Raw genomic sequence first — 22,525 nt, 5'->3', positions numbered from 1 at the left:
CTATTAAGGGCTGCGCTAGCCGCGTTATTCACCTCCATTGTCATTGGTATTCACAGCCAGGTTCCCGGCGTCTGAACCGCTGCGGAATAATCACATATGTCTGCGGGTTTGTGACCGGGCCCGGTGTATGTCTGTACCTGCGGCACATCTAGGCGGGCACATAATGACACGCGGCTGTGTGACTGCTGCATATTCAGTGTACACACGTGGATAATTGCTATCAGCATGCAGTAAAGTCATGTAACATTGCACATATTGGGCTTGATTCACTAACATATTCCCAAAACATTCTCTGCTGAAAGTAAATAGATGTGTTTGATAATAGTTTGTGCTTTCTTTTTTTTTTTTTTATTCTACAGCACAGTTAAAGAGAAACTTCAGCCTAAACAAGCATACTGTTATTAAACGATACCCTCAGTGACGTTATATGATGAGATAGACATGTGTATGAACAGTGTCTACCACACAAATAACTATGTTGTGTTCCTTTTTTTCTTTCTCTGTCTGAAAGAGTTAAATATGAGATATGTAAGTGGCTGGCTCAGTCCTGACTCAGCCAGGAAGTGACTACAGTGATAACAAATTCCAAATATAGAACACTTTCCTAGCAGAATATGGCTTCTGAGAGCAAGAAAGAGATAAAAAGGGGAATTTCTTATCAGTGAGGGTCACACTGTAGTCACTTCCTGTCTGAGTCAGAAGTGAGTCAGCCACTTACATGCCGGATATTTAACTCTTTCAGGCAGAGAAAGAAAAAAAAGGAACACAGCATAGTTGTTTGTGTGCTAGGCACTGTACATACACATGTCTATCTCATTATGTCGCATGTCACTTTGGGTATCCTTTAAGTTACATTAGTTATGTTAGTTAAAATAGATAGGTAATATAATCGCTTACCCACCCTGTTTTAAAAGAACAGGGAAATGTTTGTGATTTCATGAGGACAGCCATTTTTTTGGTTGAAAGGAGGTGACAGGAAGCATGAGACACAGTTCCAACTGTCCTGTGTCCTGATCACACCTCCCAGCTGCTAGGCAATGAGAACAACATCATCAGAAATCCCATCATGCTTTGCACAGTATCAGGGGACATTTTTTTGATGCAGTGCAGTTTTTTTTGATGAGGAGGAGCTTAGCTTCTGTGCAGCCAAAAATGAGGCTTGGATAAGAAAAACAAAGTTCTGATGCTGTGAAACTGTTAAAGAAACACCAAGACATGTCAGTGCTGCTGAGTAGATTTTTAGTCTGGAGGTTCATGTTAAAGTGAACCTGAAGGGAGAGGTAGATGGAGGCTGCCATAGTTATTCATTTTTAAACAATACCAGTTGCCTGGCAGCCCTGCTGATCATTCTGGCATCAGTATTGTCTGAATCACACACCTGAAACAAGCATACAGCTAATCAAGTCAGACTTCAGTAAGAAACATCTCATCTGCATGTTTGTTCAAGGTCTATGGCTAAAAGTATCACAAGCAGAAGACCAGCAGGACTGCCAGGACACTTGCTTTGTTTAAAATTAAATGCATATGTTTGCCTTCATGTTTCTCCTCTCCATAACAAAAGGTAGCCGCAAAGATGCTTCACCCCCCCCCTAAAAAAAAAAAAACATAGGTAAGGTAGCCCTCCAGTATAGGTAGGTCGCTAAAGGTGCAACCCCCCAGTATATATAGCTGCATCAAGTATAGGTAACCAGGGTGTCCCCCTCCCCCCCCCCCCAGCATAGGTAGCCATCCCCAGTATACTGTAAGCAACAAGGTGTTCCACCATTATAGGTAGGCAAGTATCCCCCCCCCCCCCCCAGTATAGATAGCTGAGAGGGTACCCCCACCCAGGTATGTAGCTTCATACAGCTTCTCCATTCCCAACACTCACAGACCTGCAGGTCAGCAGTAATCTGAAGAGAGGAGAGCAGTGCAATGTAACCAGGGGCGCAACTAAAAATCACTGCCCCCCCTGCATAACCTTAGACACCCACCTCCTCTCCTAACCCCCCCCCCCCCCCCAAAAAAAAAAAAAACAACAACAACAACAAAACAGAAATTTGAAAGGCAGGTAAGGCAGGATATGAAACTATTAAAAAGAAAACATACTTTCAATATAGTTAGCATGGTATTGGTATTGTTGCCCCCAGTATAAGCAGCCTGATTTAGTTGCCCTAGTATAGGTAGCCAGGTATAGGTGCCCCCAGTAAAGGTATCCAGGTATAGGTGCCCCCAGTACAGATAGCCAGGTATAAGTGCTCCCAATATAGATAGCCAGGTATAGGTGCTACTAGTATAGATAGCCAGATTTATGTGCTCCCTGTATAGATAGCCAGGTATAGGTGCCTCAGTATAGATAGCCAGGTATAGGTGCTCCCAGTATAGACAGCCAGGTATAGGTGCTCCCAGTATATACAGCCATGTATAGGTGCTCCCAGTATAGATAGCCAGGTATAAGTTCCACAGTATAAACAGCCAGGTATAGGTACTCCCAGTAAAGGTATCCAGGTATAGGTGCCCCCAGTACAGATAGCCAGGTATAAGTGCTCCCAATATAGATAGCCAGGTATAGGTGCTCCCAGTATAGATAGCCAGGTATAGGATCCCCAGTATAGATAGCCAGGTATAGGTACCCCCAGTAAAGGTATCCAGGTATAGGTGCCCCCAGTACAGATAGCCAGGTATAAGTGCTCCCAATATAGATAGCCAGGGATAGGTGCTATTAGTATAGATAGCCAGATTAAGGTGCTTCCTGTATAGATAGCCAGGTATAGGTGCCTCAGTATAGATAGCCAAGTATAGGTGCTCCCAGTATAGACAGCCAGGTATAGGTGCTCCCAGTATATACAGCTAGGTATAGGTGCTCCCAGTATAGATAGCCAGGTATAGGTGCTCCAGTATAGATAGCCAGGTAAAGGTGCTACCAGTATAGATAGCCAGGTATAGGTGCTCCCAATATAGATAGCCAGGTATAGGTGCTACCAGTATAGATAGCCAGGTATAGGTGCTCCAGTATAGATAGCCAGGTATAGGTGCTCCAGTATAGATAGCCAGGTATAGGTACTCAAGGATAGATAGCCATGCATAGGTGCCCCCAGTATAGATCGCCATGTATAGGTGCTACCAGTATAGATAGCCAGGTATAGGTGCTACCAGTATAGATAGCCAGATATAGGTGCTCCCTGTATAAATAGCCAGGTATAGGTGCTCCCAGTATAGATAGCCAGGTATAGGTGCTCCCAGTATAGATAGCCAGGTATAGGTGCCTCAGTATATATAGCCAGGTATAGGTACTACCAGTATAGATAGCCAGGTATAGGTACTCCCAGTATAGATAACCAGGTATAGGTGCCCCAGTAGGTATAGGTGCCCCAGAATAGGTTAGCCAGCTAAAGGTGCCCCAAAATAGATAGCCAGGTATAATTGCCCCAGTGTAGGTAGCCAGGTATAGTTGCCCCAGTATAGGTAGCCTGGGGTGAGCAGCAGGTACACACAGCTGCAGGGAGGGGGCCAGGGGGGCACGACTCCCCCTTCCTTCACCTCATGCCCTTTGGCACTCCCTCTCCAGGATTACTGCAGCGGCCGGGCAGCGAGACTCACTCACCTCTTCTGCATTTCATGCGCTAAAGGTTCATGTGTGCCGTTCTTCTCTGTCTCTGCCGTTCACTGTAATTCCACCGCCCCCCCCTCCTCTGCGGCTGTGTGTGCCTGCTTGTCCACCCTCCTACACTTTGCCCCACATTCAAAAGGCCCTGTGCGGGTCCCAGAGCTGCGAGCAATGATCATACAAGTCACTGATAGCGATGAGCCAAAATTTTGTTTTTTTCCTAATTACAACACAAAATTTGCAATTCCGACACAAAATTGTAATGATCGGTAAATTTGTTATTTGTAATTTTTTAATTAATCATTTTATGTAGGAACTTGTGTTGTTAATCGTAATTTCATGTTTCATTCATACTTCTGTAATGTAGTGGAATTACAAAACTTATGGGTAACACAAGACCGTAACTTAATGTTTTACATGAAAATTAGTCCCAAAAAAATGTCATTACGAAAAATGTATCATGAAAACAACAATTACGTGATTACAATTTCCCCTTATGATCGTCATATTATGCAACATTTCTGGAAATGGTAATTAGCACATTAAGATCATCAGTCACTAGTCACACAGACTGGGCGACCCTGGCAGCATGAGAGGCCCTTGCTGTTGGTAAGGCCCCAAGCAGCTGCTTGGTTCTGTGATAGGGGGTGATCGACACCATAAAAAAGAAGAACACTAAAACAACAGGAGCCCAAATGGTGCAGTAGTACGTCACAAGTTCAAAGGCAAATGTACAAAAAGGTTGTGGTACTCCCAAAGGAAGGTTGCACAGGGGCGACCAACCAGGGATGGGATTTCGAGTCCAGAAGGACTCTAATTTGCAATTCAAATGAAGTATAATTACTTCAGGTGTGACCACAGGCAACGGGGAGTTAACTTACCTAGATGTCTTTGTAGACGTCTGCGTTCCATTACGCGTAAGTCGTGTTCCATGCCTCACTTCTGCGCTTTCATTACGCGACTTTCATTATGCCTATGACGCATAATGGAATGCAGACGGGCCCAGAAGACTTTTGGGTAAGTTGCCTGTGGTCACACCTGAAGTTACTTCATTTGAATTCCAAATTAAAGTCCTTCTGGACTTGAAAGCCCATCCCTGCGACCAACCACTGAAGGCTGGTGGAGATTTATAAACCCTACTCCGCTCGGGTGACCAGCTGGAACTGGATCCGGTCACACTCTTGGCAAAACAACAAAGGACCTATCAGTGGCTGAGCCACTCGGTACAAGAGTACACCCCTCCAGAGGAGGCGGGTGAAAAGCACAAAGCCCCCTTTGTGCTTTTCACCCTCCTCTGGAGAGGTGTACTCCGGTACCCCAGTAAAGGTATCCAGGTATAGGTGCCCCCAGTACAGATAGCCAGGTATAGGTGCCCCCAGTACAGATAACCAGGTATAAGTGCTCCCAATACAGATAGCCAGGTATAGGTGCTACTAGTATAGATAGCCAGGTATAGTTGCTCCCTGTATAGATAGCCAGGCATAGGTGCCTCAGTTTAGATAGCCAGGTATAGGTGCTCCCAGTATAGATAGCCAGGTATAGCCGCCCAATGATAGATAAAACTGTGTTAAAAGCACAGAGATGTATCTAGAGAGGTATCTAGGAGCCGCACTGTTCTTGGGTCTAGATACAACTCTGGCACAGTATTTGGCCTGAGGAAGTGGGCGGTAGACCCACAAAACGCATTGCCTGTGCGTGATTAAACTTCATATGCGTATGAATGTGTCATTATTGAGGTAAGCCGCCTCTTCCTTTATTATTTTAGCTGTTTTTAACAAACTTTTATCTATGGTTGTGCGCCTCTTCCTCCTTTGAGCTGCTTGGTTCACCTGGGCCAAGCAGCACCCTTGGCAGGAAGCAGCGTATGTTACCTGCTTCGAGTGATGGATTGAATGCACTCTCCTCTCTCTTCCCGTCACTGCATAGCTTTGCATGTGTCCCATTGTTCATTTGCGTAAACACCTAGGAGATGTACAGAGCTATTTTGCTGCCCACCAGGGGGTGCTGTGAAAAGAGGAGGGGGTGGATGTGGCTCAGCTCTGAAAGAGGGTACTTCTATATATTTAGCATCCTGTGCTTCTCTGCATGCTTGAGATGGATTGGGGCCCTTGGGCTTTCCCAAAATGGTGTTATGTGTTTGCTGACTGTGTTAAAGTCACCACATAGTGAAAACATACGAAGGCTGCCATATTTATTTCCATTTAAAATAAACTTGGAGTAAAAATAAAAGTAAATAAAACCTTAAAATAAAATAAGCTTTTCTGAATTCCCATTGTCTTGTTTTTGTTTTGGAGTTTATTATTTTTATTTTTACTCAGTGCCTCTAGGGATGGAGCTGCCTTGAAAGCGTGTGGTAGGGAGCGCCTAAGGGTAAGGGCAGTATGGCAGAAAGCTCTGGCTCCAAAGGCTTTGAGGTGGACTGGAGATAACAAAGTTATTAGATCCTGTGGGAGGTGCAAAGCAGTTGCAGCAAATCCTACACATACCTTTGGCTAAAATTGTGAAGAATTGTACTATTATTATTATTGTTGTTATTATTATTTTGTGTTGAATTTTAGTAGTCTAATCTTGAAAGGATTCTCCATTTTATAGGTAGACAGTGGAGTGAGCGAAGAATCGTATTTGGCAATGGAGGGGTTGGTTTGTTAACAGCCTGACAGTGGCATTCTGTACTAACTGCAGTCAGTGCAGGTCCTTATTTGGAAGACCTCTATAGAGGATATTGCAATAGTCCAACTGTGATGTTATGAAGACATGAATTAGGGTAGGAAGATCTTCTGGGGGTATGAGGTGCTTAATTTTTGCAATGTTTCTTTGGTAAAAGTAGCAATATTTCACAACAGCAGAGACTTGATTTTTAAAGTTTTATTGTTCCCCAGCTGGTGTCAGTTTTAGGACAAGAGCTGAAACTCTTAAGGTGGCCATACACTGGCCCGATTCCCGGCCGTTTCGACAGCAGATTCGATCCTGGGATCGAATCTGCTGCCAATCGTTCGCGGTAAACGCCGCCGACGATCCGATTTCCTCCCGAAATCGGATCGGTCCGTCGATCGCGCCGTGCGGGAAATTACCCTCGATCGCCCGCGGGTAAAGTGCGCGTCGCTAGCGGCGGCCGATCCAATGAAAAATACATTACCTGATGTGGGCTCCCGGGCGTCTTCTCTGCATCTTCTCAGCGCTGCACCCGCTCCATCCCGGCGCTTCCTGGGTCACTGCAGTGACCCAGGAAGTTCAAATAGAGGGCGCTCTATTTGAACTTCCTGGTCACGGAGTGACACAGGAAGCGCCGGGATGGAGCGGTTGCAGCGCTGAGAAGATGCAGAGAAGACGCCCGGGAGCCCGCATCAGGTAATGTATACGGGGGGGGGGGGGGGGGGACAGGCGGCAGGAGCAGCTGAACAGATTGTGATCGGTTTCAGGCTGAAATCGATTCACAATCTGTTTGCAGTAAAGGCAGCCATACGATCCCTATCTGATCAGATTCAATCAGATAGGGATCTGTCAGCTGGTCGATCTGATGGCACATCGACCAGTGTATGGCTGCCTTTATTCATTTTTATACTGCTGTCACTCAAGTCTCAGGAACTACTAATGGCTATGAGGTCTTTTAGAAATTACAGGAAGTGATGTACAATCTCAATACTATTGACTCATTCAAGAGTTAAAATTCCAAAGAAATTTGAACCTCTTATCGCTCTATACAAAAGTAAAATATTTTATCATCCTGCGGTTGGACTTTAATTAAACCCATCCCGTTGACAAGTATATGATCTCTAAAAAAAAATTACAAACTCTTTGGATTGCCTTTAAAGCATTTCCGCATCACTCAAACGGAAACCCGTTGTAATTTGGGCTGGTTATTGCACATAATAGACTTTGGCTCTGCAAATGTCTGCGGTATATAAAAAAAAATAGCAATGGATCATTTAATTCACACATTTGCTGAAACTTGAAAATGTAAATCCAAATTCAGCAGAATGGTTTTATTCATAATTGGCAAATTAAAAGCTCATACATAAACAGTGTTCTAAATGGAATACGCTGTGCCGATTCTAGAAGAGAGAAAGAAAAAGGGAAAACGCGAGAGAGAATGAAAGACGGAGAAAATAAGAGAGGAGGGAGACTGAACAAGAGAACAACAACGAGGAGGAGAGACAGAGACTGAGAAAAGAGACAGAGAGAGAGATGCAGATTATGAATAGAAGAGACAGAGAGAGGACAAAAGAGAGTAGAAGGGACAGAGAGAGAAAGAGAACACAAGGAAAGGTGAGAGATGGAGAAAGGGATTTTTAGTTTTAGTTTCCTGGAAGTAAAAAACTGCTGCTACTAAATGAAGGCAGCACACAGATAAATTATTTCAGGGAAAACAAAACATATGCTTACAACTGACGATTTTTTTCACCGATGACACCAAAAAATTTCCAAGTGAATAAAAATATATTTTATGAACTTACTGTTTGTTTTGTGTACCCAAACAATCATTTTTTTTCTCTGAAATGCAACCCATACATTTGAAAATAAATGCTTTTATACTGTGGTTGCTGGTCTTGCAACCCAACTTTATGAGTACCCCATCACTGTATGTGTATCCAGAACCTGACATTAATATACTACAGCATAAGGGGCTCCTAGGTCTCTCTGGGCCAGTGCACACCAAAAACCTCTAGCAGAGCCACAAAACGCTAGAGGTTTTTGAAGCAGATTTCAGAGCGATTCTAGGCATGTTTAGAGAGGTTTTCTACACATGCCTAGCGGTTTTTGGAGCGTTTTTGTGTAGCAGATTTCATATATTGTCACAGTAAAAGCTGTCACTGAACAGCTTCTGTAACAAAAACTCCTGGGAAACCGCTCTGATCTAGTATTTTTCAGAGCGGTTTTCCACTTTCCTATACTTTAACATTGAGGCAGAAATGCCTCAGAAATCTAAAAAATGCTGCAACCCCCGAGTTTGCGTTTGTGGAAAAAACGAACCGCTCTGGTGTGCACCAGCCCATTGAAATATATTACCCAAGCGATTTTCAAACAGCTAGCGTTTTTAAAAACGCTCCAGAACTGCTCTGGTGTACACCAGCCCCACAAAAATAAAGAGAAACTTAAAAAAAAAAAGTTTTGGCTTTTCCACTTTCTATCAGAAACCCAAAATCGTTGTATACATTTATCCAGAGTCATTTTTTATTTTGTTGAGTGTTAGCTGTTTTTTTTTTGTTTCTGTTTTTTTTTTTTAAACACACTATAGATTTTAAGATCGGATACAACAACACACTATGTATTTACTTTCACTAATGAGCAAAGGTATAGTTTAATTAAAGCTATTTTTGCAGCCGCAGACAGGCTCATAAACAATGATATGGATTCATGCGTGTTTTCCCCTTTAATTACCTCATATCGATACGCTGTTACTTCTAAATCTGGCTCAACTAGCACAGAGATATGTGTATAATTAGCCACGGATGTAGAGTTCTTTCAACAGCTCTTTAAAGAGGAATTGTAACCAAGGATTGAATTTCCTCCCAATCAGTAGCCGATACCCTTTTTCCCATGAGAAATCCTTTTCTCGAATAGATCATCACCATTACCTTTTCTCGAATAGATCATCAGAGGGGTTTGTATGACTGCTATTGCAGTGAAACCCCTCCCAGAGTGTGATGTCAGCACCTAGGTTCTGACAGTTGCCTGTCTGTGAGCCTTGTTGCATTGTGGGAAATAATTGCTTTTTTCTAACTGCCAAGCAACAAGTATCTCCCTCTATGCATATGTATATCTATAAAAAAATCTACCTTTTAGCCTATCACATTGTTAGTGGGCAGAGCTGGAACAAGGTGCTCCAGCACCCAAGGCTGAGACACCAAAGTGCGCGCCCCATCCCTCCGACTCCAGACATCACACCCTGATTGCTATTAGACCAAGAGGCACCCCATGGCCCCAATCCCCCCAACACCTTAATCTCTAGTTATCTGGCTTGCAGTCACTGCCATGTATCCCCTTTTCTTATTTTTCTCTGCTTCAAACACAATAGAGGAATGATAGCTGATTGAGTTTTGCACCCCTCATACACTGCGCCCTGAGGCTGGAGCCTCTCTTGCCTCTGCTTCGGCCTGGTCCTGTTAGTGGGTGTGGTTATAGATAATCGAAGTTGGTGATATCTAGTTTTTTTCATGTCTGCCAGTAGTAAAGATGATGATGTGCAGGCTGATTGTGGATCAAACAATATGAACAAATAATATGGCAAATTTCAATCATTTCTTGATCTCTCTTTTGATTTTTTTGAACTTCGAACTTATTTTTCAATGTGCTGATTTTGTTCCCCCTTTTTGCTACAGTTCCTCTTTAAAAGGCACTTTTTATACTCAACTTCTGCAGCCCATCCAGCCCACATTTCTGAGCATCGCCCCTACAAGCGTATCCTTACCATTAGACAGCGCCGTTTCCCTTTTCTTCGGAGAAATCTTGATGCTATCACCCTCCATTACAGCGTGTGGGTGAAAGTGCTTTTTGTGGTTGGAGTCAAAGGTAAACAGCTTGAGAGCTGGTGGAAGAAACAGCAGATAAATTATGCGTTACGACTTGTAGAACTAACGGAAGTAATTGTTGTAAACATGAACTTCTCAAAATAGGCAGCCAAGAAAAGGCACAAGGAACACAAAAATATGTCACGTTTTCTTTTTAGACAAACAAAGAAGAAAAAACGGCTCTATCAATGTGGAAGGGTCAAAACAAACTTGTTCCTTTTCATGTTGTAGGAAGGAAAATCATAGCCTTGAAAAACTCTGAAGTACAGAAAGTTATGTTCTGGAATGTAATTCATCTTCAGCACAACAATTTCCCACTTAAAATAATGGCCCGGCTATAATTGTGTACCTGGTTGATAGGGAATGATAGGACCTTCATCCGGTAATGCAGTTGTGTCTGCCAACATCGGTAAACTTGAGGGTCGCATGGAATGGAGATGGCTTGTAATGCTCTGACAGCACACGTGTAAAATGGCCATGAAATCACAGTGAATCTACTTACAGCTTTCTGGGAATTTCTTTAAAGTGGTATTGTCATCAAAGTTCATCTTTAGTGTAAAGAATTAAACACAGCATAAAATGAACAGTTAAAACTATTGGTCTTCAAGGGTTATGCTAATTGATAAGCCTGACAGAATTATCAGATCGTGCTGGAAGTGTATACAATGCTGTAAAAAATTCTGCTGTATTTGAAGGGACGGGCAGAGAACTTTATCTAATCTATTAGCTTTTTGATTACTTCTCTAGGAGTTATGCTGAAAATACACGGCTCGTTTGTGCGTCGGTATCGAGCCGCTGGCTCGATGCCAGTGCGTCCCCGCTCGTCTGCACGGGCGCGTTGATCGATTCCCGCTTGTCCCCGCGGGCGCTTCTTATCTGCCGCTCGTTTTTTTCTATTGTCCACCCGTGGGGATCAATCGCAGAATCGATCCGCCACGGTGAACGGACACGTCGGATGTTATCAATCGAGCCATCAGCGGCACGATTGATAAGAAGAAAACGAACCATGTATGCCCAGCATTAACCTCCCTGGCGGTAAGCCCGTGCTGAGCACGGGCTATGCCGCGCAGGAGGATTTCTCAGGCCCTGCTGGGCCGATTTGCATGATTTTTTTTGCAACACGCAGCTAGCACTTTGCTAGCTGCGTGTGCATTCTGATCGCCACCAATTAGCCGCCGCCGCTCGCCACGCCGGGCCCCCCAAACCCCATTCGCTGCCTGGCCAGTGCCAGGCAATCAGTGCCAGGCAGCGCTGAGGGGTAGATCGGGACTCCCAATGACGTCATGACGTCGGTGACGTCATGCCGCCCGTCGCCATGGCGACGGGGGAAGCCCTCCAGGAAATCCCGTTCTATATCTAACAGAAAATCTAACAGAAAAATGTAACAGAAAATTGTATGGTGTGTAATAGGCATAATGCTGGGAATACACAGTTCGTTTTTAAGCTGATAAAATGGTTTAATAGATAATATCCAACATGTCCGATCTCCTTTTCGATTCTTTCTCGTTTTCTGATAGAAGTGAATGGAAAAAGATAAGGAAAACAAGAGGAAAATAAGAATCGAGAGCTGATTTGAGAGCAGAATCGAGCGGCAAAAATGGCAGAAACGAACCGTGTATTCCCAGCACAAGAGACAGATGTCTCTCAGATCGAGTCTGATCAGAGAGAGATCTGTTGCCTGCCTATACATCACAGGTCCCGAACAAATTCAGCATGAAATCTCACAGGAATTGGCCTTGTGATGCCAGCTTCACCACCTTACCGCCCCTGGCGCTGTCCCCATTATAAAATGTGCCCCCGGTGAATAGCTGTTGGTGTCCACCGCTGACTCTGTGCTCCATCCTCCTCCATCCACATACACACACCCCACAGGGTTGCCAGCATAATGGGAGCACGTGTGTGATGTTCCATTGCATTCGTCGCTCGACCCGATATCGTACGCTGTTACCACTGCACACCTGATTGAGCATGTTGGCCCAACATCTTGCATCATGTCTGATTGATACATGTGTCCAGTTGTAGTCTGAAATGGGTTGCATCGTCGATTGTGCATGCTCTTGCTGATTTTCATCCAAATGATCGAATATTTGTCTCACAGTGTTTCATATTCATTTTTTTACCGTATTTAATGTTTTGGAGGAAAAAAAATGATGACAATACCACTTTAACCACTTGAGGACCGCAGTGTTAAACCCCCCTAAAGACCAGGCTATTTTTCTTAATTTGGGCCACTGCAGCCTTAAAGAGTAACTGTCAGGCTGCAAAAGCTAATTTAAACCTCTATTCTCCTGTGTTAAACAGTTCAGAAGGTAGCCAAAAAGGCAACACTGAAGTTAAAAATCTCTATTACTTTTGATGTGTGCTGAACACATGGATGTTAGACCCAAGCTCTTAAAAGGACGAGAGACCGCATAGCTAGGGATGAGCGTAATGACCTAATTACGAATTTCCGAAATTTCGCGAAATTACTACAATTACGATTTTAGCAGTAATCGAAATTTTGTAATTTTCGCAAATTACGCAAATTTTCGTAATTACGAAATTTAGTATTTTAAAGTTTGCAAAGGTTTCTATCCCTCTAGATGCCTTCGTAATCGAAATTTCACTCCCGTAATGACGAATTTCGTGTCTCCAACCGAAATTTTACTGTTTCAGGTTTGTAAGGGTTTCTATCCCTCTAGATGCCTAAAATGAATAGCACAGCCAGCCTCCTCCTCCTCCTCCTCCTCCTCCTCCTCCTCCTCCTCCTCCTCCTCCTCCTCCTCCTCCTCCTCCTCCTCCTCCTCCTCCTCCTCCTCCTCCTCCTCCTCCTCCTCCTCCTCCTCCTCCTCCTCCTCCTCCTCCTCCTCCTCCTCCTCCTCCTCCTCCTCCTCCTCCTCCTCCTCCTCCTCCTCTCTCTCTCTCTCTCTCTCTCTCTCTCTCTCTCTCTCTCTCTCTCTCTCTCTCTCTCTCTCTCTCGTACTGTAGTATCTGTAGTACTTCAAAACCATACTCACATTCATGACATGTCCAGGGATCAAACCCAGGCCAACCACATGGAAGACAGCTATGCTCACCACCATACCACCAAACACACACTAAATAGACTGCTAACCTAAATCTTACTTGTAGACAGTCATATGAGACACATGCTGGGTGCAGGGCTTTGTGATTGGACCATGCGATAGAGTGAGGTGCAAAAATGAAATCATGCCTAGCAGAGGATGGTTTCACAGTGCTAAATGCTAGGCTGGCTGTGGTGCAATTGGTTAGTGTGTCTGGCTGGTAACAGCAAGGTTACAGGTTCAATTCTATCCAGGCATGTCTTTTCCTTTTGCGTTCAACAGTTGTCCAAACAGAGCCAACAGAGCCCCAGATAGCCATGTAGAGTTAGGTCACAGCTAGCCTGGCTGTGGTGCAATTGGTTAGTGCGTCTGGCTAGTAACAGCAAGGTTACAGGTTCGATTCCATCCAGGCATGTCTTTTCCTTTTGCGTTCAACAGTTGTCCAAACAGAGTCAACAGAGCCCCAGATAGCCATGTAGAGTTAGGTCACTGCTAGCCTGGCTGTGGTGCAATTGGTTAGTGCGTCTGGCTGGTAACAGCAAGGTTACAGGTTCGATTCCATCCAGGCATGTCTTTTCCTTTTGCGTTCAACAGTTGTCCAAACAGAGCCAACAGAGCCCCAGATAGCCATGTAGAGTTAGGTCACAGCTAGCCTGGCTGTGGTGCAATTGGTTAGTGCGTCTGGCTGGTAACAGCAAGGTTACAGGTTCGATTCCATCCAGGCATGTCTTTTCCTTTTGCGTTCAACAGTTGTCCAAACAGAGCCAACAGAGCCCCAGATAGCCATGTAGAGTTAGGTCACAGCTAGCCTGGCTGTGGTGCAATTGGTTAGTGTGTCTGGCTGGTAACAGCAAGGTTTGATTCCATCCAGGCATGTCTTTTCCTTTTGCGTGCGCGCGCTGCGCCATTGAACCCCATGGGGTATTTTGCGTGCGTAAAACTTTACGCATGCAAAACTTTGTGCTCGGTGTTTGGACAACTGTTGAACTCAAAAGGAAAAGACATGCCTGGATGGAATCGAACCTGTAACCTTGCTGTTACCAGCCAGACACACTAACCAATTGCACCACAGCCAGGCTAGCTGTGACCTAACTCTACATGGCTATCTGGGGCTCTGTTGGCTCTGTTTGGACAACTGTTGAACGCAAAAGGAAAAGACATGCCTGGATGGAATCGAACCTGTAACCTTGCTGTTACCAGCCAGACGCACTAACCAATTGCACCACAGCCAGCCTAGCATTTAGCATTGTGAAACCATCCTCTGCTAGGCATGATTTCATTTTTGCACCTCACTCTATCGCATGGTCCATGGTCCAATCACAAAGCCCTGCACCCAGCATGTGTCTCATATGACTGTCTACAAGTAAGATTTAGGTTAGCAGTCTATTTAGTGTGTGTTTGGTGGTATGGTGGTGAGCATAGCTGTCTTCCATGTGGTTGGCCTGGGTTTGATCCCTGGACATGTCATGAATGTGAGTATGGTTTTGAAGTACTACAGATCTACAGATACTACAGTACGAGAGAGAGAGGGAGAGGGAGAGGGAGGAGGAGGAGGAGGAGGAGGAGGAGCTGGCTGGCTGTGCTATTCATTTTAGGCATCTAGAGGGATAGAAACCCTTACAAACCTGAAACAGTAAAATTTCGGTTGGAGACACGAAATTCGTCATTACGGGAGTGAAATTTCGATTACGAAATTGTAAATTACGATTTGAAAATTAATTACGAAATTACGAATTTGGGTCGTAATGTTAAATTTCGCATTCGTAATAAAAGCAGTTCGAAATTTCGAAAATTTCGGCTCATCTCTACGCATAGCATACTGCAAAGCATTCTGGGGCTGCTTGGGTCCTCCCCTCAGCTGCTAGTGAGAAGTTACAGGCTCATGTTACAACAGCCAGCACTGAAAAATCTCCCGGCAGAGTAAACTGCATGAGTCCGCTATTGTTCCTAGCCACATGGCTAATTAATATTCACTGCACAGTAGTGTTGTATTTTTTCTGAGTGGAATCATCAGGAAGCAGGCAGGACATTGACGACACATTTGGCTTCATAGGAGACAGACAAACATGGAACCTGCCATGAGCTGTCAGGAGCATCATTCTCTGCAAATACTATATAAAAATTCTGTGAAATCCAAACGTGGACAGTGAAATGCATATGTAATGTAAGTACAGCCAATCTTTAGCTACTGGTATATGTGTTTTTCTTCTCTGAGACCTTATACCTAACAGCTCCTCTTTAAGGCCTCGCTGCAGGGCCGCACAACACAGCACACAAGAACAGAGCTCTCTGTTGGTGGGGTCTGATCGTTCCCCCAGTGTTTATTTTTATTTGCCAAATATTTTTATTATTATTTTTCTATTAATTCTGTATTTTCCTTTAATTTTTCCCTCCCTAATTCCCACCCTCCCCCCATCAGCCTATCAGCGCTTCAGTCTATCACAGCTGATCCCTTCCCTGTGTCCCAGGGGGACAGCCGTGTTACGCTGCTGCAGATCGCAGCGCTGTACAATGTTTATAGACAGCGGTTTTGTCGTCTAACAGTCTCCAAGCGGAGATCACCACTGGGAGACTGAAGGCGGAGCTTCCAAGCAGGAGTTGCACGCGCAGCCTGCGTGCGATCTCCTGCTAGCCCTATAGACGACCGTTCAGGCCAATCGGCGTGGATCGGTCCTTGGGCTGCCGCACTGCTCACGCCAATTGGTGTGCAGCAGTCGGCAAGTGGTTAATGAGTTAATACACAGACAAGTTCTAAGCAAGATTGGTACTATTTTTATTATTGTTATTGATTTGTAAAGCGCCAACATATTCCGTGGCGCTGAATGTTCACATGTTCAAATCAGCTCTACCTTAACCCACTCCTGACCGCCTAACACCAATTGGTGATGGGAGGGTGACAGCTACAGGAGGACCGCCGATTAACGTCAGGTCCTGTAGGCGGGGAAGCATCCCCACTGGGTTACGAAGCTCTGCTCCATAAACAGCCTGCCAGCCGCGATCGGAGCTGGCAGGCTGTTAGGAAAAGAAACCGCTGTTTTCTTTTTTTTTTTCCATTTGTACAACGCTGCAATCTATCACAGTGCTGTACTGGGGACAGCCCTGTCACTTGGCTGTCCCTTGGAGTGGCTCACAATCTGATCCCTCTCATAGGCTGATTTGATCTCGGGGGAGGGAAGGTGGGACCGGGAGAGATATAATTTTAAAAAATAGCAGTTTTTAATTGAAAAATAACAATAAAATTAATTAATAAAAAAACTAAAGAAAAACCATTGCAGCAGCAATCAGAGGTTTCTGTTGGTGGGAAGAAAAGGAGGCAAGATTCATTTGGCTGTTAAGTTGTATGGCCGAGCAATAAACTATTAAAGCTGCAGAGTGCTGAATTGTAAAAAAAAAAAAAAAACAACGGGGGGCTTCTCAAGTGCTTAAATTGACATTCTACTTTTGCTGACAAACAAATTATCTTTTCTAAGTTAATTCTGCACAGTGCAAGTATTTTAGCAGGCTTTATTTCAGTTTTAACTTGTATAGACATCTCAAACTATATGCAAACAGATATAATTGGGATGTGGTGGAAATAATTCCCCTAGACACTCGGGATTAGTAGTACTAGCATTTAGTGCAAATTCAATGTTTTCCAGATAACCATAATTCATTATTATTTTTTTTAACAGTCACTCAACTAAATCCATTCCATAATGATGCTCTAGCGCTGTTTTTATTTTTCGGTCGTCGCATGTGCTGTGGCTGTCAATCTGATCTTTATCAAGCAAGGTCGCGTCTACAGAATTAATCTGGTTTAAGAGACGGTGAGGGGCAGAAAACTGTTTTTTTTTCTCTTCTTTTTAAAGTCTCGCACAGTCCACCTTGTTTCCATTTGTTGCTATAGCAACCCACCACCGCGATGGCCAACGCTTCACTTTACCTTTCAGTAAACCTTTCGCTAAGCTTATTTTCCCACAGGGAGAGTCTAACATTCAGGCTGTAGTTATGGTGATAGGGAGGGAGAGAAATGCTAAATTAAGCTGAGTATCTGCACAGGGAAAGGTAATAAACACTGGCGGGCAATTAAAGAATTCATGGAAGGGGAGGTGTTGATGTCTGGGTCACCTTAGCTGAGTTCCAGTCGCCGTGATTTGAGTAAAGAGGAACTTTAACCAAGGATTCAACTTCATCCCAGTCAGTAGCTGATACCCCCTTTCCTATGAGAAATCTTTACCTTTTCTCAAATAGATAATCGGGGGGTCTTAATGGCTGATATTGTGGTGTAAACTCCTCCCACAGTGTGATGTCATGATCAAGTTCCTCACAGTTTCCTGTCTGTGAGCCTCGTTGCGGGAAATACCAGCTTTTTCCAATTGCCAAGCAAGCAATATCTCCCTCTGTGCATAGAACTCTGGGTAACAAACATTCCGCACAGGTCAAATGGCAGAACTGTCAAACGTACCTTAAGTGCAGTAACATTTACTTAATTAAAGAACAACCAAGGAAATATGCATATACAGTATGCATTACAAGTTCTATTCATTAAGGAGTTAACCAAAAAAAGAAAGGGAAACCAGTGATCATATCATGCCAGTCCTTGGCTCACCCATGTTACTGGCGTTCACATCAAGTGGAGTAGTCTTCTTATAGTTCTGGGACATATCCAGAGCCAGCTGCTCTGTCGTGTGGAGGAGTTTGGTGATACTTTTCTTTCGGCTCTCTTCAGTCAGCTTATTCCAAACTGGAATTTTATCTTTTTCGACAAAGTTGTTCACAGTGTGGACAAAAGTCTGTTGGTACACACACGTAAAGGTATTAATAGCAGCATACCTTCCTATTGGAAAATGTTAAATGCCATGCTTTAAAGACCACTGTTTAGGGGCCGCTGGATTGGCTATTGCTTTTTATGTAGGATTTGAGCCTTTGATCATGGTTTGGGAATCCCAGCTCCAGCCAATAAGTAAAAGAGTAAGGAGTCTTCAGGACGGCTACATAAGGCTCCTGGTCATCCATAGAGAGCGCCCTAAGTGGCTGCAACTCTATAAATGTTATGACGCTTATTCAGTTCACTTTTTTCTTTCTCCCAGGAGATTGTTTTTCATCTTCAATAACTTTTCAGTACTTTACAAACGAAAAAGTACCAAAAAGTGAAAAAGTACTATCAAAATGATTTTGAGTATTGTCTTGTTGCTGGTCATTTAAGGCCCCTTGCACACTTGTAGACTGCGTCACTCCACCGTACGCTTCCCCACCGCTTCTTCTCTGCAAGGGCCATGCAAGTCTATGGAGAGTACTTGCACACTTCCCGTGATGCAATGCAGTGCGCTGGAAGTATCCAAATCATCGCAATGCTGATGCAAGGTTACCACATTATCCGTGTCTGTCACGGGGATTATGTGGCAATGCAAGTCAATGGGCAGTAATTAAGCACGGCGGGAGCCTGTACCAGTGGCCCGCATGCGCAAAATGACAGGAATCCCAGTGACGCGCTTCCTGGAGACCTGTGCATATGACTCTGTGGCCTGAAGAAATTACGTGTAAAACTGGCAGTGTCGGACTGGGAGCTGGAAAATCCACTTGCTGGCCAAGCAGCAGTAATCAGGTGTTGCTGCTCACAGTGAAGACTTGCTACAGGTTTCTATTGGGAGTGATAACACAGGGTTTATGCTGAGTGGCCAGCAGGTGGATTTCCTTAGTTTTTCCACCTCCCAGTCCAACACTGAAAACTGGCCTTAAAGGGAACCAGAGAGGAATCAAAGCCTAAAATAGGAAAAGGTTTCATACATACCTGGGGCTTCTTCCAGCCCCAGAAGCCTGGATCGCTCCCACGCCGCCATCCTCCGCTTCCTGTATCGGCGGTACCGGGTTCCGTCACTTCCGGCGGACGCGGCCAATTGTCCGCATGCACAGGGGTTCCCGACATACCCTTACGCATGCGGCTGCGCAGTATGGAGCCGCACGCGTAAGGGTATGGAGGGAGCCCCTGTGATGCGGACAATTGGCCGTGTGATGACGCCGACTGTCCGAAACTACGGGACCCGGTACCGGCGCATACAGGCAGTGGAGGATGGCGGTGTGGGAAGCCCCAGGTATGGAGGAAGCCCTAGGTATGTATAAAACCTTTCCTTCATGTCTTCTCTGGTTCTCTTTACGTAGAAAAACGTAGCAGAAAAAAATCAATTAAAAAAAGGCCTAGGAGTCTAATGCACTAAAACTCTGATAAAGTGCCCGTGTGCAGGGAGCGCACCACCATTCTACCATTACTAGCACAGAGGGAGCACCAGCCGTTAACGCATTAGCACCATGTGGTGTTACCGGGTTAACGTGCATGTTGCTATGGTAATACATTACCATAGCAATGTCTGCATTGCCACAGTAATGCATGCGGTGCTTCCCCTGCGCTAGTAATGGTAAAATTGCTGTGTGCTCTGCACACAGGAACTTTATCCTGAGTTTTGCACATCAGGCCCCATGCAATGTCAGTCTGGTTTCATACACATGGCCTCAATTCACTAAGATCATGCTAGAGATAATAAGGCAAGAGAAAACTTACCTCCACACAGTGAGAGTGTTATCTTATCTCTTCATTCCTTAAGTTACCTCCTCTGTAGTTATTTTACCTCCTTCTGTAGTTATTTTACCTCCTCTGTAGTTAATTTACCCTCTCTGTAGTTAATTTACCTCCTCTGTAGTTATTTTCACACGCCTGTCTTTAACGCTGGAGTTATTTTAAGGATTGGAGAGTTAACTTAAAGACAGAAGAGTTAACTTTAGGTTTGCCTGAGGTAAAATGTTTCCTGAATACTACATGCCTTATCACCATGGTAACAACTCTAGAAGAGTTATTAAAGACAGGAGATAAGCTTAGTAAATTGAGGCCAAAGTTTATAAACTTACGGATCTGAACAAGGTGCGATGGGAACAGCAGCGCTCCCTGCTCCTGAACTGGTTGGAAAGCCCTTCTTGTGCAAATGCTCTGCACTTTTTCACGCCATTACTGAGTTAGCACAAGTATATATTGTACATTTTAAGGTTTGGTTCACACTTTGGCAGTCAGATTTGTGCCACACATGGGGACAGTGATGACAGTGTCTACTATGTGTCCATTGCATTGGACATATCAAGATAGCATTACTAATATGACATGTACGTCTTTTATCTGGTGCCCGGGGACATTGTGCAGCGTCTCGGTTGAAAAGGGCGCCCGAGCTGCCTGTATGAAAAGGGCGCCGCCATAGAGATCAATGTTATGTCTGGAAATATGGGCTACAAGGTGTAGAAAAGGGTGCCAGAGTTTTGATATAGGCTACAAGCGGGCTCCCCTTTGTAGCCCATATTTTTTCGGCTACAAGGTTTTCGGCTACAGTAAGGTGCCCCTTTGTAGCCCATATTATTGCCTTTTTTTGTAGCCCAAGTTTTTATATGGGCTACAAGTGCTGGAAGCTGAATTATTTCATTCCCCCACTATTCATGGCGGCCTGTAGGGGGAATAGTAATTAACACATCCCGGAGTTTTTTTTCTAGCCAAAGTTTGTATATGGGCTACAAGCGCTGGAAGCCGAATTATTTCATTCCCCCACTATCCATGGCAGCCTGGAGGGGGAATAGTAATTAACACATCCCGGAGTTTTTTTGTAGCCGAAGTTTTTATATGGGCTACACCAGGCGCCTTTTTTTTTAGCCGAAGTTTTTATATGGGCTACACCATGCGTCTTTTTTGTAGCCAAAGTTTATATGGGCTACACCAGGTGCCTTTTTTGTAGCCAAAGTTTTTATATGGGCTACACCAGGCGCCCTTTTTTACCGGCGCCCTTTTCATGTAGACCCTTGTGCAGGTCAGGACCATCAGTAGACTAAAAACCATCTGTAGACTAGTCTAGACTGCTTAGTGAATTGAGGCCAATGCGGACAACCGACATGTTGCCTCAGGTCTAAACAGATCACATGTTCAACACAGGATGACATGATGACACGTTCTACATAAGATTGGTTAACATATCTATTTTAGGCTGAAGTGTGAACCAAGCTTAACAGATTATTGTAAAATGTCTGTTAATACAAAGTCAATACAAATACAAAGAGTTCAGATCCAGAAGGGTAGCATATGCAGCACTTACTGTAATGGTGGTGTTGGTAAGGGCTTCAGTATTCGGGGCAGTCTGATTGATTGCGCTGAGCTGTGGAGAGGAGGCTGCCAACACTTCCACAAATGAAATCACATCAACAGGCAAGAGATGTTTCGGTGTGCTTTTCTGAATCTCTTCTAGAATAGCGATTGGCTCTTTAATACCACTGACCTAATTGGAAAAGACACAGAGAAGGATTTCTTATTCAGAGATAGAGTGGTGTAGCAAAAGCAAACTGATGGATTGTACAGCTGTCTTCTTCACACTTTGTTGAGAAGTCAGCAACCAATTCATATCACCTCTGAAATTGCTAGTAACAATATATTTCAAATTGCTTACCCACAGATCCGGATTTACATCACAGGAGCCTATAGGCACAGATGTCCTGGCACCCTACACTTCACCCTCCATGAACCTACAAAGCCCCACTGAACTGTACTACAAATATACTAGCTGGTCCTGCTGTCACTTCTCCCTTACATCCTTCCTCTGCCCAGTGTAGGTAGACACAGGTGTCCCTTAATGCTGAGTATACCTCTGTTTACCTAATACTCAGTAGCTAGAGGTGCCCATGACTGAAGGGAGATCTGGTCAGTGGAATGCCGAGAGCTGGGTGAGTAACCTCACATTTATTTTCCACTCGGTCGGGACGGAAAGGATGGAGGAACCCGACAAGGAGAGTGAGACCCCTATAAGCATGGGCCTACAGTGCCTTAAGATAAAACCAGCCTTGCTTATCCATGCTACTTAGTTCAAGTGCTCTGCTTGACTGCCACTTTATTGTAACCAACTCTCCTAGAACTGGCCGTGTCAGAGCTTCCTGCTAGTCACTTAGTTCGCGCAGGTGTAGAAATCAAGCACCAACAGTTTCAGATCTGTATATTGAATTTCTCATGCAGTAAAATACCAGGCCTTTCTCTGCTGAAAGTTAATGCAATACAGAGTACAGATTTGTGATTAACAAAGTAATGCATTTTGGGCTTGGTGTAGCTTGGAATGTAAAGTGAAATGGGAAAGCCATAACATAACATTGCTAAACCATTAGTAGAGAACTGAAACATTTTATAGTAAGTTTTTAATAAGAATGGAATTTCATTGTAAAACTACTATTGATAATGCCCGATAACCTGACCAGATGTCCATTCCGTCTCTATTAACTGCAGCAGCAAAAAGATTAATGCTGCAGCTGCTTAATAACCTCTCGGGCACCATGCATAGTAAAATCTCTGCTACAATTGTGGATTTATAGTTATTAATTAGGTATTGTGCAATGAACAC

The 22,525-nt window shown here is 44.3% G+C and overlaps 1 protein-coding gene across 1 annotated transcript in view; it reads right to left on the bottom strand.

Annotated features, from left to right (window-relative positions):
- The window catches only part of ADGRL4 (adhesion G protein-coupled receptor L4), a 238,061-nt gene that overhangs the window by 86,602 nt on the left and 128,934 nt on the right, over window positions 1-22,525 (bottom strand). The window contains exons 7-9 of the mRNA XM_068242460.1: window positions 21,239-21,418; window positions 17,728-17,911; window positions 9,996-10,112 (exon numbers count right to left, since the gene is read on the bottom strand). Of these exons, the coding sequence (XP_068098561.1) occupies window positions 9,996-10,112; window positions 17,728-17,911; window positions 21,239-21,418 (481 nt within the window). The remainder of the gene's footprint in view (window positions 1-9,995; window positions 10,113-17,727; window positions 17,912-21,238; window positions 21,419-22,525) is intronic.

This window comes from Hyperolius riggenbachi, chromosome 6 (genome assembly GCF_040937935.1).
Source record: "Hyperolius riggenbachi isolate aHypRig1 chromosome 6, aHypRig1.pri, whole genome shotgun sequence".
Taxonomy (NCBI): domain Eukaryota; kingdom Metazoa; phylum Chordata; class Amphibia; order Anura; family Hyperoliidae; genus Hyperolius; species Hyperolius riggenbachi.
The sequence above is the reverse complement of the archived record's forward strand: the minus strand, read 5'-3'. Positions and strand labels throughout refer to the sequence as shown.